The 14271-nt window shown below is 45.2% G+C and overlaps 1 protein-coding gene across 3 annotated transcripts in view; it reads right to left on the bottom strand.

Annotated features, from left to right (window-relative positions):
- The window catches only part of LOC115115184 (fibrous sheath CABYR-binding protein-like), a 28694-nt gene that overhangs the window by 6356 nt on the left and 8067 nt on the right, over positions 1–14271 (bottom strand). For all 3 annotated transcript variants that reach the window (XM_065003537.1, XM_065003536.1, XM_065003538.1), the window contains exons 3-4: positions 12524–12596; positions 2859–3272 (exon numbers count right to left, since the gene is read on the bottom strand). In XM_065003537.1, the coding sequence (XP_064859609.1) occupies positions 2859–3272; positions 12524–12596 (487 nt within the window). The remainder of the gene's footprint in view (positions 1–2858; positions 3273–12523; positions 12597–14271) is intronic.

A 14271-nucleotide genomic window follows, 5' to 3' on the forward strand; every position in this document is an offset into this window, starting at 1 on the left:
TTTACCTTTCACAGTTAGGAAATAAAAAGACAGACTCGTAACAGCATCGGCGCAAATAAACAAAAGAAAGCTTGGACTTTTTGAAGTTCTATTGAGAGATGGTGGTGGTGAATGATTGGTTGGCTGAAGGAGAAAGAAAAACAGTGTGACAGTATTAGTAGAATGTGTGGCTGCATCACAAATGGATCCCTATTCCCTATAAAGTGCACTAGTTTTAAACCAGGGCACATAGGCCACAAACATAGTTCTCTGGTGAAACGTAGTGCACAATAGGGCCCGGCATCGTCCGGGTTAGGGGCGGGTTTGGCCGGGGGAGGCCGTCATTGTAAATAAGAATTTGTTCTTAACTGACTTGCCTAGTTAAATGAAGGTAAAATAATGAAATTAAATGTGTAGTGTGTGTGTAGGAGAGCAAGTGAAATGTGGGATGCAGCCTGGGAGCATCGTCCTGGACAGCTCCATCACATCATGTAAGTCCTGGCTGGTTTGTGTGTCAGTCACCATGGTTACAATGCAGTGTTGGTTGATTAAACTAGTAGTGGGCTGTTCTAGATCAAACGTTCCACTAGGAGGTAAGGCAGGTAAAGAAGAAATGCACTACTACAGTTTGTTACGGGAGGTTTGAAGTTGAAGGTAAAGGTTTAAGGTTCTGTAAACAACAAGGTATTTTTTTTTTTTAAAGGTGCATTTTAGTGGTTGTCACTTCCCACCAAGCACTTATCCAAGACCCCGCTTTTAATTCAACACTTCCTAGGGCTGCAACGGGCCGCGCCCCTCTTCCCACAGTTATGGTTCCAGGAACTGACAGGGCCACAAATCCTTTGTATAAACACTTGTTTATAATACATGCTGCTTATCGCAGTTTCGCAGATGATGAATAGCTACACAAATCTCCTGGATGAACCAATAATTTTAAAGATTAGAAATGGCTTTAAAATGTTTGTTTTTTAATAAGTGTAGCGGGGGGGGGGGGCTGTGTCATCCAATCACAGAGCAGAATACAAGTCATGTGGTTTGTTAGCGAACACATGATGGTACGCGATAGGCGATAGCTGTAGGATCTTCCAACCACAGAGCAGATCCAAGTCACGTGATCTGTTCGACGCCAAATCATGTGGTGCTAACAGATCACGTGACTTGTATCTGCTCTGTGATTGGACAATACAGACCGCGAGGCTCCATGGTGAGTGGAGGCTTTGGTGCTCTTTGAAACAAACTGACAATACAAACGTGATTTCTCAGAGGTTTAAACATTCATAACCGATGGGCACTACATCAACAATAAGAAATTGTTTTGCAATCTCGGTTGAAAATAGAACATCTACGTTGTACAGTAATATTGCTAATATTACTATATAATATTGATACCACTACGGGTTTTGAGGGTTGAGAATCCACTTCCGGAACCACTGGTTGCAGCCCTATTTGCTCAGCATTGGGGGCAGGGGGGGGGGGGGGGAGTGATCCCTTATCTGTGCTTGGTGGGGGCAGACTTCTCCCTGGCACAGTGTCTAGGACGTGATAAGAAGGATCAGACAGAAATGATGTCATAAAAAGATCAGTGAGGACACAGACCCAACTGATCCCCAAAGTTCCAATCACTGGGAGTTCCATTTGGGCACTGGAACACGGAGCTTTATGACATCACCGACTAATCCTTCTAGGGCTTATCCTAGGGAGAGGTGTGAGCAGCACTCAGAGGAGGAGGAGGAGAGAGCAGGGAGGAGGAAGGAGCTAGCAGTTTTTTGGTCACATTTCACAATAAGATGCAGTTCACAAAGCAATTAAAATGCTTCTCTGACTGGTATATTTATTACTTGCATAATAACCCTTTAACCTGCTTGAAGTGCTTATCGTCTCGAGGTTCATAACATGACCTTCCTTTCAATCTGAACTTGGAGCACGTTCAACACATCGTCCAAATGGAGTGGAAACTTTAACAAAGCCAAGATGGCAGACTGACATTATGTAGAACTCCGCCATCCAACTGGAATCTTAAGGGACAAAGTCATTCAGACAAAAGTGATGGAAAAGAAGTTGCCATTTTCTGTCCTGAATTCTAAGGGCCACTTGGGAAAACTTTACATTAGAAGTGTCCAAAAAAGGCAACCTATTCCCTATATAGTGACAATGTACTACTTTTGACCAGAGCCTATGGGCCCTATATAGGGAATAGGGTGCCATTTCAGAGGCACATAGATTTGTGGGTCAGGACAACATGTACCATCATAAATCCAATATCTCCCTTTACTTCCCCTTTAACACCTAGGAACTCCTCAGAAAAACAGAGCCAGGAGTTTTCCCCAACAACCATGAACAGACCAGAAAAAAACACTCCTGTCCCCGCTGATAAATAGGACCATATTGCTTGACAAATAGAGCGGGAATGATTTAAAAACCTGAAACGCCTATGTATTTAGCTGTGGTGTAAAGGAGTCAGAAATGAGAAGAGACAGCTGTCCCCCGTTACCATGACATCATACCTAACTAAAGTGTTCTTTAACAGAACATAGTCCACCTCCTGCTTCCTATTGTAACATGTGCTAGTAGATAGGGGGCTGTGATCCAGAAAGGTACCCTAATCCGTACGTAGGGTGCTACTTTAAACCAGGGAAAGTAGTGCACTACATAGGGAATAGGGTATAGAGGGGGCCAGTGAGAGGGGGGTCAGGTGTAGGGTTGGGGGGGGGTAGTAGTAAGAGGAAGGGGGTAGTAGTAAGAGGGACACACCACAGCTAAACACACCCCTCTAGGTTGACCTTTGACCCCTCATGCTGCCACCTCGGCGGCAGGGGCTGCTTCTGCCTCAGGGGCGGTGGGAGCCGTCTCGGCCACTACTTCGGCCACTACTTCCTCACCGGCGGCCTCCACGGCAACGACCTCTTCCACGACGCCAGGAGCCGCATCTGCGACGTCCTCGATGACGGCCTCTGCGTCAGCCTCCGGTGGAGCTTCTTCCGTAACCACGGCAACTTCCACTGCGGGCGCCTCCTCAACTGCAACGACCTCTGGTTCCGCAGCAACCTCTGCAACCGCCTCTAGGACAGCGACGGATTTGGCTGCGACCTCTGCCAGGACTTCCTCTGCTGCTGCAGGCGCCTCCTCGACTGTCTCAGCGACCACCTCGGCTAACACCTCTGCTTCTACTGGTGCCGGTTCTTCTGGGGATTCTACTTCCTCTGCTGCTGGTGCCGCTTCCTCTGCTGCTTCATCTGCTGCTGGTGCTGCTTCCTCTGCTGCTGGTGCTGCTTCCTCTGCTGCTGGTGCTGCTTCTGGAAGGAGATGGAGCGAGAGAGAGAGAAGTGGAATAGAGAGAAAGATGAGGACACGGTCTTATCCCTCCCTACAGGGTTTTGTCCAATTCTAACATCGATCCCCTGTGTAGAAAGTATCCTGATCAGGAACAAAATGATACTAAATACTAAATTAAGTTTAATCTGCTTTCAGTTATTAGTCCTCTGCTAAGCAGTTAACTACCTTTTAATGTGTGACGCAGTTTGACCTTTGAACCCTCCGGAAACCCCTGAGGTGTATACTACAAACGTAGCTAGATATACTCAGGCTTTTCTGAAGTGAGCTAGCTTCAGGTAGCTTCACATTCCAGCTCAGGCTTTTCTGAAATGAGCTAGCTTCAGGTAGCTTCACATTCCAGCTCAAACTTTTCTGAAATGAGCTAGCTTCACGTAGCTTCACATTCCAGCTCAGGCTTTTCTGAAATGAGCTAGCTTCAGGTAGCTTCACATTCCAGCTCAGGCTTTTCTGAAATGAGCTAGCTTCATGTAGCTTCACATTCCAGCTCAGGCTTTTCTGAAATGAGCTAGCTTCAGGTAGCTTCACATTCCAGCTCAGGCTTTTCTGAAATGAGCTAGCTTCAGGTAGCTTCACATTCCAGCTCAGGCTTTTCTGAAATGAGCTAGCTTCAGGTAGCTTCACATTCCAGCTCAGGCTTTTCTGAAGTGAGCTAGCTTCAGGTAGCTTCACATTCCAGCTCAGGCTTTTCTGAAATGAGCTAGCTTCACATTCCAGCTCAGGCTTTTCTGAAGTGAGCTAGCTTCACATTCCAGCTCAGGCTTTTCTGAAATGAGCTAGCTTCAGGTAGCTTCACATTCCAGCTCAGGCTTTTCTGAAATGAGCTAGCTTCACATTCCAGCTCAGGCTTTTCTGAAATGAGCTAGCTTCACATTCCAGCTCAGGCTTTTCTGAAATGAGCTAGCTTCACATTCCAGCTCAGGCTTTTCTGAAATGAGCTAGCTTCACATTCCAGCTCAGGCTTTTCTGAAATGAGCTAGCTTCACATTCCAGCTCAGGCTTTTCTGAAATGAGCTAGCTTCAGGTAGCTTCACATTCCAGCTCAGGCTTTTCTGAAATGAGCTAGCTTCAGGTAGCTTCACATTCCAGCTCAGGCTTTTCTGAAATGAGCTAGCTTCACATTCCAGCTCAGGCTTTTCTGAAATGAGCTAGCTTCAGGTAGCTTCACATTCCAGCTCAGGCTTTTCTGAAATGAGCTAGCTTCACATTCCAGCTCAGGCTAAATGAGCTTTCACAGCTCCAGCTCAGGCTTTTTTCTGAAATGAGCTTCAGGTAGCTTCACATTCCAGCTCAGGCTTTTCTGAAATGAGCTAGCTTCACATTCCAGCTCAGGCTTTTCTGAAATGAGCTAGCTTCACATTCCAGCTCAGGCTTTTCTGAAATGAGCTAGCTTCAGGTAGCTTCACATTCCAGCTCAGGCTTTTCTGAAATGAGCTAGCTTCACATTCCAGCTCAGGCTTTTCTGAAATGAGCTAGCTTCACATTCCAGCTCAGGCTTTTCTGAAATGAGCTAGCTTCACATTCCAGCTCAGGCTTTTCTGAAATGAGCTAGCTTCAGGTAGCTTCACATTCCAGCTCAGGCTTTTCTGAAATGAGCTAGCTTCAGGTAGCTTCACAATCCAGCTCAGGCTTTTCTGAAATGAGCTAGCTTCAGGTAGCTTCACAATCCAGCTCAGGCTTTTCTGAAGTGAGCTAGCTTCAGGTAGCTTCACATTCCAGCTCAGGCTTTTCTGAAATGAGCTAGCTTCAGGTAGCTTCACATTCCAGCTCAGGCTTTTCTGAAATGAGCTAGCTTCAGGTAGCTTCACATTCCAGCTCAGGCTTTTCTGAAATGAGCTAGCTTCAGGTAGCTTCACATTCCAGCTCAGGCTTTTCTGAAATGAGCTAGCTTCAGGTAGCTTCACATTCCAGCTCAGGCTTTTCTGAAATGAGCTAGCTTCAGGTAGCTTCACATTCCAGCTCAGGCTTTTCTGAAATGAGCTAGCTTCAGGTAGCTTCACATTCCAGCTCAGGCTTGATACAAGTAGATATTGATTGTGCACCTGTCACTTCCTTGAGCCTGTTCAAGCCAGGCTGGTAACCCATGATAACAGTCGAACCCCCCAGTGTTCTTACCCTTTCCCTCCCAGTCCCATGAAACAGTCCGAACCATTGTTTCAGTGTTCTTAAACCTTTCCCTCCCAGTCCCATAACAGTCTAACACATTGTTTCAGTGTTCTTAACCCTTTCAAAGTCCCATGATAACAGTCAAACATTGTTTCCGTGTTCTTAACCCTCCCAGTCCCAAACAGTCTAACACATTGTTTCAGTGTTCTTAGAACACCGAATAACAGTCTAAACACATTGTTTCAGTGTTCTTAGGCCCTTTCCCTCCCAGTCCCAATAACAGTCTAACACATCAATGTTCAATTTCCTCCCAAATAACATCAATCCATTGTTTCAGTGTTCTTAGGCCATTTTCCCAGTCCCATGATAACAGTCTAAAATTGTTTCAGTGTTCTTAAAAATTTCCCTCCCAAAAACAGTCAACCATTGTTTCAGTGTTCTTATTTCAGTCTAACCATTGTTTCAGTGTTCTTAGGCCCTTTCCTCCCAGTCCCATGATAACAGTCTAACACATTGTTTCAGTGTTCTTAGGCCCTTTCACTCCCAGTCCCATGATAACAGTCTAACACATTGTTTCAGTGTTCTTAGGCCCTTTCCCTCCCAGTCCCATGATAACAGTCTAACACATTGTTTCAGTGTTCTTAGAGCCTTTCCTCCCAGTCCCATGATAACAGAACACATGGTTTCAGTGTTCTTAGGCCCTTTCCCTCCCAGTCCCATGATAACAGTCTAACACATTGTTTCAGTGTTCTTAGGCCCTTTCCCTCCCAGTCCCATGATAACAGTCTAACACATTGTTTCAGTGTTCTTAGGCCCTTTCCCTCCCAGTCCCATGATAACAGTCTAACACATTGTTTCAGTGTTCTTAGGCCCTTTCCCTCCCAGTCCCATGATAACAGTCTAACACATTGTTTCAGTGTTCTTAGGCCCTTTCCCTCCCAGTCCCATGATAACAGTCTAACACATTGTTTCAGTGTTCTTAGGCCCTTTCCCTCCCAGTCCCATGATAACAGTCTAACACATTGTTTCAGTGTTCTTAGGCCCTTTCCCTCCCAGTCCCATGATAACAGTCTAACACATTGTTTCAGTGTTCTTAGTCCCATGATAACAGTCCCTTTCCCCTCCCAGTCCCATGATAACAGTCTAACACATTGTTTCAGTGTTCTTAGGCCCTTTCCCTCCCAGTCCCATGATAACAGTCTAACACATTGTTTCAGTGTTCTTAGGCCCTTTCCCTCCCAGTCCCATGATAACAGTCTAACACATTGTTTCAGTGTTCTTAGTTTCCCTCCCAGTCCCATGATAACAGTCTAACACATTGTTTCAGTGTTCTTAGGCCCTTTCCTCCCAGTCCCATGATAACAGTCTAACACATTGTTTCAGTGTTCTTAGGCCCTTTCCTCCCAGTCCCATGATAACAGTCTAACACATTGTTTCAGTGTTCTTAGGCCCTTTCCCTCCCAGTCCCATGATAACAGTCTAACACATTGTTTCAGTGTTCTTAGGCCCTTTCCCTCCCAGTCCCATGATAACAGTCTAACACATTGTTTCAGTGTTCTTAGGCCCTTTCCTCCCAGTCCCATGATAACAGTCTAACACATTGTTTCAGTGTTCTTAGGCCCTTTCCCTCCCAGTCCCATGATAACAGTCTAACACATTGTTTCAGTGTTCTTAGGCCCTTTCCCTCCCAGTCCCATGATAACAGTCTAACACATTGTTTCAGTGTTCTTAGGCCCTTTCCCAGTCCCAGTCCCATGATAACAGTCTAACACATTGTTTCAGTGTTCTTAGGCCCTTTCCCTCCCAGTCCCATGATAACAGTCTAACACATTGTTTCAGTGTTCTTAGGCCCTTTCCTCCCAGTCCCATGATAACAGTCTAACACATTGTTTCAGTGTTCTTAGGCCCTTTCCCTCCCAGTCCCATGATAACAGTCTAACACATTGTTTCAGTGTTCTTAGGCCCTTTCCCTCCCAGTCCCATGATAACAGTCTAACACATTGTTTCAGTGTTCTTAGGCCCTTTCCCAGTCCCAGTCCCATGATAACAGTCAGTAACACATTGTTTCAGTGTTCTTAGGCCCTTTCCCTCCCAGTCCCATGATAACAGTCTAACACATTGTTTCAGTGTTCTTAGACCCTTTCCCTCCCAGTCCCATGATAACAGTCTAACACATTGTTTCAGTGTTCTTAGACCCTTTCCCTCCCAGTCCCATGATAACAGTCTAACACATTGTTTCAGTGTTCTTAGGCCCTTTCCCTCCCAGTCCCATGATAACAGTCTAACACATTGTTTCAGTGTTCTTAGACCCTTTCCCTCCCAGTCCCATGATAACAGTCTAACACATTGTTTCAGTGTTCTTAGGCCCTTTCCCTCCCAGTCCCATGATAACAGTCTAACACATTGTTTCAGTGTTCTTAGGCCCTTTCCCTCCCAGTCCCATGATAACAGTCTAACACATTGTTTCAGTGTTCTTAGGCCCTTTCCCTCCCAGTCCCATGATAACAGTCTAACACATTGTTTCAGTGTTCTTAGGCCCTTTCCCTCCCAGTCCCATGATAACAGTCTAACACATTGTTTCAGTGTTCTTAGACCCTTTCCCTCCCAGTCCCATGATAACAGTCTAACACATTGTTTCAGTGTTCTTAGGCCCTTTCCCTCCCAGTCCCATGATAACAGTCTAACACATTGTTTCAGATGATTCCAGTCACTAAATGTTGTTTTTTAATCATATGTATTTGATTGACAGGAGAACAGTTGATGAATAAAATATTAAGAGTCAGTCGTCTCCCTGGAATATGGAGAATAAAGAGATGATCCACTCAAGAGGGAGGAAATCTAACTGGAACGGTCCTCAACTCTAAGCTTTAACACTTCATTCAGGATAAGTATAGTTAACCTGCCCGGGGCAAGTTCGTTCTGAAGGATTCGTTGGCATAGAAATGAAGCTGGCTAAAATAAAAGGTGATAGACATTTGTGTCAGCAGTCATCCTGAGTTGACCTCAACGTTGACCAAAGACAACTCAAACCACATTCGTGTCAGCAGTCCTCCTGAGTTGACCTCAACGTTGACCAAAGACAACTCAAACCACATTCGTGTCAACAGTCCTCCTGAGTTGACCTCAGCGTTGACCAAAGACAACTCAAACCACATTCGTGTCAGCAGTCCTCCTGAGTTGACCTCAGAGTTCAAACCTGACCAAAGAAATGACCTCAACTCAAAACCACATTCAGCAGTCATCCTGTTGACCTCAACGGACCAAAGACAACTCAAACCACATGACAGCAGTCCTCCTGAGTTGACTGGTGACAAAGACAACTCAAACCACATTCAGCAGTCCTCCTGAGTTGACCTCAGAGTTGACCAAAGACAACTCAAACCACATTCATTGGCTTTCAAAAAACATCAAATCCCTACTCTTCAATTACAAGCCCTCAAAGGGTCATTGGAGGGAGGTCAGAGGGGCAAAGACCTCGGATCCTTTCCTCCAATGACCTTAGAGAGAGCGGCGAGGAACAGTGGAATCTAGGATGGGGGTTTGACAGCCTGTTAATGCCACAGAGGTGAGCTGCAGCTCATTAGGTGTCAACTTAAGGATCGACAGAGAGTCACTCTTGCCGAAAATCTGTCCAAAATAAGTCCAATGAGTTTCTATGGCTTGTTTTGGGCCGAAGCTCGTCGCCTGCCTTCACGCCATTGGGACAACAACTCCCATCGTTCGGGTGGAGACCTGATATACAGATCTCTGGTCCAAGGGCGTTAATGATTAACAGGGGGAGGCAAGAAATGGAGTGAACAAGGACAGAAGGAGAAAGCCAGGATTTCTTTGACGGCTAGTAACCTTATCAGACACAGCGACAATCCCAAGATGCACCCCATTTCCCTACATAGTGCACTACATTTGACCAGAGCCCTATGGGCCCTATGGGCACCAAATAGGGAATAGGGAATAGGGTGCCTCTTGGGACACACTCCCAGCCAGAGGGAACACCTGGAGCAGGGTTAAGGTCAAGGTTAACTGAAAACAGCTGTTTTTTTATAAACAAACCATTATAATAGGTAACAAGGATAATATCAACTGATTAGCCAGTGATCTGTATTGGTATTTAAACTGGCCCCAGACCAGTTAAAAGGTCCAGCCACATTCTGTTGTAGAAGTATACCCAAGTACACGAACAAGGATAAGATCTCAACTGATTAGCCAGGAATGACAGCAGTAGCCTCAACTGGTTTTAAACGGCATAATTAAGAAGACGAGGAACTTGGGGTCAGGTACTTTGGGCGATAGAGCTGTGACAGACTAAGCAACGAGCAAACATCCAAACATAACATGCAGGCAGGACAGGAAACAAATAACAAGCTTTTTTGGAATACACCAAAAGATATGCAAATACACCAAAGGTAGATATGCAAATGAGATGTGAAAAAGAAAAAAAGGAGCCAACAGGTGGCCCATGGCTAGTCTGAACAGTGTGGAACAGGTAGATATGAAGGGAATGAAAGAGTTCCCATGGCTTAGTCTGAACAGTGTGGAGATGTGTGCAGAGTCAACGATACTACAGACTAAAGAAAAGGACCAACAGGTAGATATGAAGGGAATGAAAGAGTTCCCATGACTTAGTCTGAACAGTGTGGAGATGAGTGCAGAGTCAACGATACTACAGACTAAAGAAAAGGACCAACAGGTAGGTATGAAGGGAATGAAAGAGTTCCCATGGCTTAGTCTGAACAGTGTGGAGATGAGTGCAGAGTAAACGATACTACAGACTAAAAAAGGACCACAGGTAGTCTGAACAGTTCCCATGACTTGTCTGAACAGTGTGGAGATGAGTGCAGAGTCAACGATACTACAGACTAAAACCAGACTAAAGAAAAGGACAATAGGTATAAAATGAAAGAGTTCCCATGACAAGCAAGTGTGCCAGATAGACGGATGTGATCACCGGTAAGAACATCGGCTGTTTGGATCGTGTGTTAATGCATTGTTCCCTGACCAAGTTCAGGAGCCAAAGCTCAACATTACCCTTTTCTTTTCAAGTGTGCCCAGCTTATGGAGCTATTTTGGAAACAGGTAAAGGAGAGTTTAGAATGTTTAAAAGGGGTAGAGATCGTTGAATACGTGTAGGCCAGGTGTAGAAATCCAAGTTAGTTATTGAAAGTTTGTTAGCTAGCAATGACAAACTGGCTACCAGTGCCAGGTGTGTCAGGGAGCTCAAATGTAGGATTAGAGCACTGTAGAATTTCATTGAAAGTTGATGTGATCTCAAATGGCAATTCCCAGCACAGCGCCAAGCCTACAAAATGGCACTCTATTCCCATCAGCACAGCGCCGGAGAGACAGGAAGTTGTAAGATGTTTCATGCCACAAACACATGAAACACAGGCAGTTTGGATTTTCACCAGGTAGGACTTGTCTCAAATGTTCTGCACAGGAAGTAAGATGTTTCATGCCAGGTAGGACTAGAGCACTGTCTCAAATGACTGTATTCCCATCAGCCAGGTAGGACTAGAGCACTGTCTCAAATGGCACTCTATTCCCATCAGCACAGCGCCAGGAGAGACAGGAAGTTGTAAGATGTTTCATGCCAGGTAGGACTAGAGCACTGTCTCAAATGGCACTCTATTCCCATCAGCACAGCGCCAGAGAGACAGGAAGTTGTAAGATGTTTCATGCCAGGTAGGACTAGAGCACTGTCTCAAATGGCACTCTATTCCCATCAGCACAGCGCCAGAGAGACAGGAAGTTGTAAGATGTTTCATGCCAGGTAGGACTAGAGCACTGTCTCAAATGGCACTCTATTCCCATCAGCACAGCGCCAGAGAGACAGGAAGTTGTAAGATGTTTCATGCCAGGTAGGACTCTATTCCCATCAGCACAGCGCCAGAGGAAGTTGTAAGATGTTTCATGCCAGGTAGAGCACTGTCTCAAATGGCACTCTATTCCCATCAGCACAGCGCCAGAGAGACAGGAAGTTGTAAGATGTTTCATGCCAGGTAGGACTAGAGCACTGTCTCAAATGGCACTCTATTCCCATCAGCACAGCGCCTGTCTCAGAGAGACAGGAAGTTGTGTTTCATGCCAGATGTTTCATGCCAGGTAGATGTTTCATGCCAGGTAGAGCACTGTCTCAAATGGCACTCTATTCCCATCAGCACAGCGCCAGAGAGACAGGAAGTTGTAAGATGTTTCATGCCAGGTAGGACTAGAGCACTGTCTCAAATGGCACTCTATTCCCATCAGCACAGCGCCAGAGAGACAGGAAGTTGTAAGATGTTTCATGCCAGGCTGTCTCAAATGGCTAAAAGATGTCCAAAATGAACTCCCCTCTGCCAGCGCCGGAGAGACAGGAAGTTGTAAGATGTTTCATGCCTAGGACTAGAGCACTGTCTCAAATGGCACTCTATTCCCATCAGCAAGCGCCGAAGACAGGAAGTGACATGCCAGGTTGTCTCATATATAGATTTAGGGTTTGTCTATTCCCATCAGCACAGCGCCAGAGAGACAGGAATTCAGCCACTAAAAGATGTCCAAAATGAACTCCCCCTCTGCCTCGCCTGTAAGGATGACATCCGTTGTGAATGTAGGTAGGAATAGAAAACTAGACTCTAAAACTACATGAACCAATCAGAGCTCTCAGCGACACCATGTGAACCAAGGAGCTTAGCCCAACAGACCAATCAGGCGATCTGGGCACAGGGCCCAGGAACCCAGACAGGTCAATTAATCACTGACAGAAATCAGCCCTGACAGTCTAGATTAATCACATTCAGAGTGATCATTCCACCATGCTGGCATGTCGGTGGCAGCACCAAAACAGGGTCCATGCCAAAAGAAAACATTTGGCTAGGCTTAGTGTGGACAAAACATTGTCATGGTTGCAACGTTCTGATGAGACATTCCTTCTCCAACTGACACTAGAACTCTGGCCATTCTTGTCCACTATGATGAGGAATTCTGGAAGACTGAGAGTACAAATTCTAGAACTCCCCTAGGATTCTACATTCTATGGTTCTAAATTCTATGGTTCATGTCTATTGGTAGAATGTCAAGAGTGTGGATCAATGGAGTGTGAGGCAGTGCAGACAGTAGGCTACTGAGAACTCACCCTTGGGCCTCAAGTTCATCTCGGCGAGTCGGTCATTGTACCGCTCACTGTCACCATTCACTGTCTTGTAAGCCTGAATGGAACAGACAGAGAGGTTGGAGGGACACGCCACATTAAAAGAACACAGAAAGTGAATCTAGCTGCATTTCAAAATGGCTGCCTTGATCTAAGTTGAGAACCTGAATCCTCTCTTCCCTCAGCACTAGTAAGTTACAGTGTAGTGTTAAATAAAGGAGTGGCCTAAGCTAACGTCCTTGCCAACGGTTCTCTGTAGAACTGGTATAACGGTCTTTAAAAAGCACCACTGCTGCGGTCAGGATTCTCCATGACAACAGTTACCTCAAGGCTATACAGTGAGCTCCAGAAGTGTGTTTTGGCTCTGTACGCCTGCACTTTAATGCAAATGACTAGAGGTTCAAATGCAGACTGTCAGCTTTCAATTGGAGGGTATTTTCATCCATACCTGGTGAACCGTTTAGAAATTACAAAACTTTTTGTACATGCTTCCCTAAAATGGGGGGGGGGGGACTAACAGTTTTGGGAGAATTTCACTTGTATGAGTGTTAAGTAGTCAAAAGTGTAGTATTTGGTCCCATATTCAGAGCACCAAACGACTACGTCAAGCTTGTGACTATAATACTTTGTTTTGGTTGTTCCAGATTATTTTGTGCCCAATAGAAATACAATGGTAAACAATGTGTAATTTTAGAGTCATTATAAATAAGAATAAAATATGATAAAGTAATGTGGATGCTACCATGATTACAGACAATCCTGAATAATGATGAGTGAGAAAGTCACACACCAATATCATACCCCCAGGACATGCTAACCTCTCATCAATACAATTACAGAGGGAGGTTAGCATTTTATATCATACCCCCCAGGACATGCTAACCTCTCATCATTACAATTACAAGGGGAGGTTAGCATTTTATATCATACCCCCAGGACATGCTAACCTCTCATCATTACAATAACAAGGAGAGGTTAGCATTTTATATCATACCCCCAGGACATGCTAACCTCTCATCATTACAATAACAAGGAGAGGTTAGCATTTTATATCATAACCCCAGGACATGCTAACCTCTCAACATTACAATTACAGAGGGAGGTTAGCATTTTATATCATACCCCCAGGACATGCTAACCTCTCATCATTACAATTACAGAGGGAGGTTAGCATTTTATATCATACCCCCAGGACATGCTAACCTCTCATCATTACAATTACAAGGGGAGGTTAGCATTTTATATCATACCCCCAGGACATGCTAACCTCTCATCATTACAATTACAGAGGGAGGTTAGCATTTTATATCATACCCCCAGGACATGCTAACCTCTCATCATCACAATTACAAGGGGAGGTTAGCATTTTATATCATACCCCCCAGGACATGCTAACCTCTCATCATCACAATTACAAGGGGAGGTTAGCATTATATTTGTGCGTGAGAGGTCAACTAAATAATAAACACGACCTCCATTCACCAGAGTAACCTGTTCTCTACAGCCTCTCCTCACATCGTTCCCTAACCAAACCACTGACCTGGGATCTGTTCCCTAACCAAACCACTGACCTGGGATCTGTTCCCTAACCAAACCACTGACCTGAGATCTGTTCCCTAACCAAACCACTGACCTGGGGTCTGTTCCCTAACCAAACCACTGACCTGGGATCTGTTCCCTAATCAAACCACTGACCTGGGATCTGTTCCCTAATCAAACCACTGACCTGGGAT

Source organism: Oncorhynchus nerka, linkage group LG18 (genome assembly GCF_034236695.1).
Source record: "Oncorhynchus nerka isolate Pitt River linkage group LG18, Oner_Uvic_2.0, whole genome shotgun sequence".
Lineage (NCBI taxonomy): Eukaryota > Metazoa > Chordata > Actinopteri > Salmoniformes > Salmonidae > Oncorhynchus > Oncorhynchus nerka.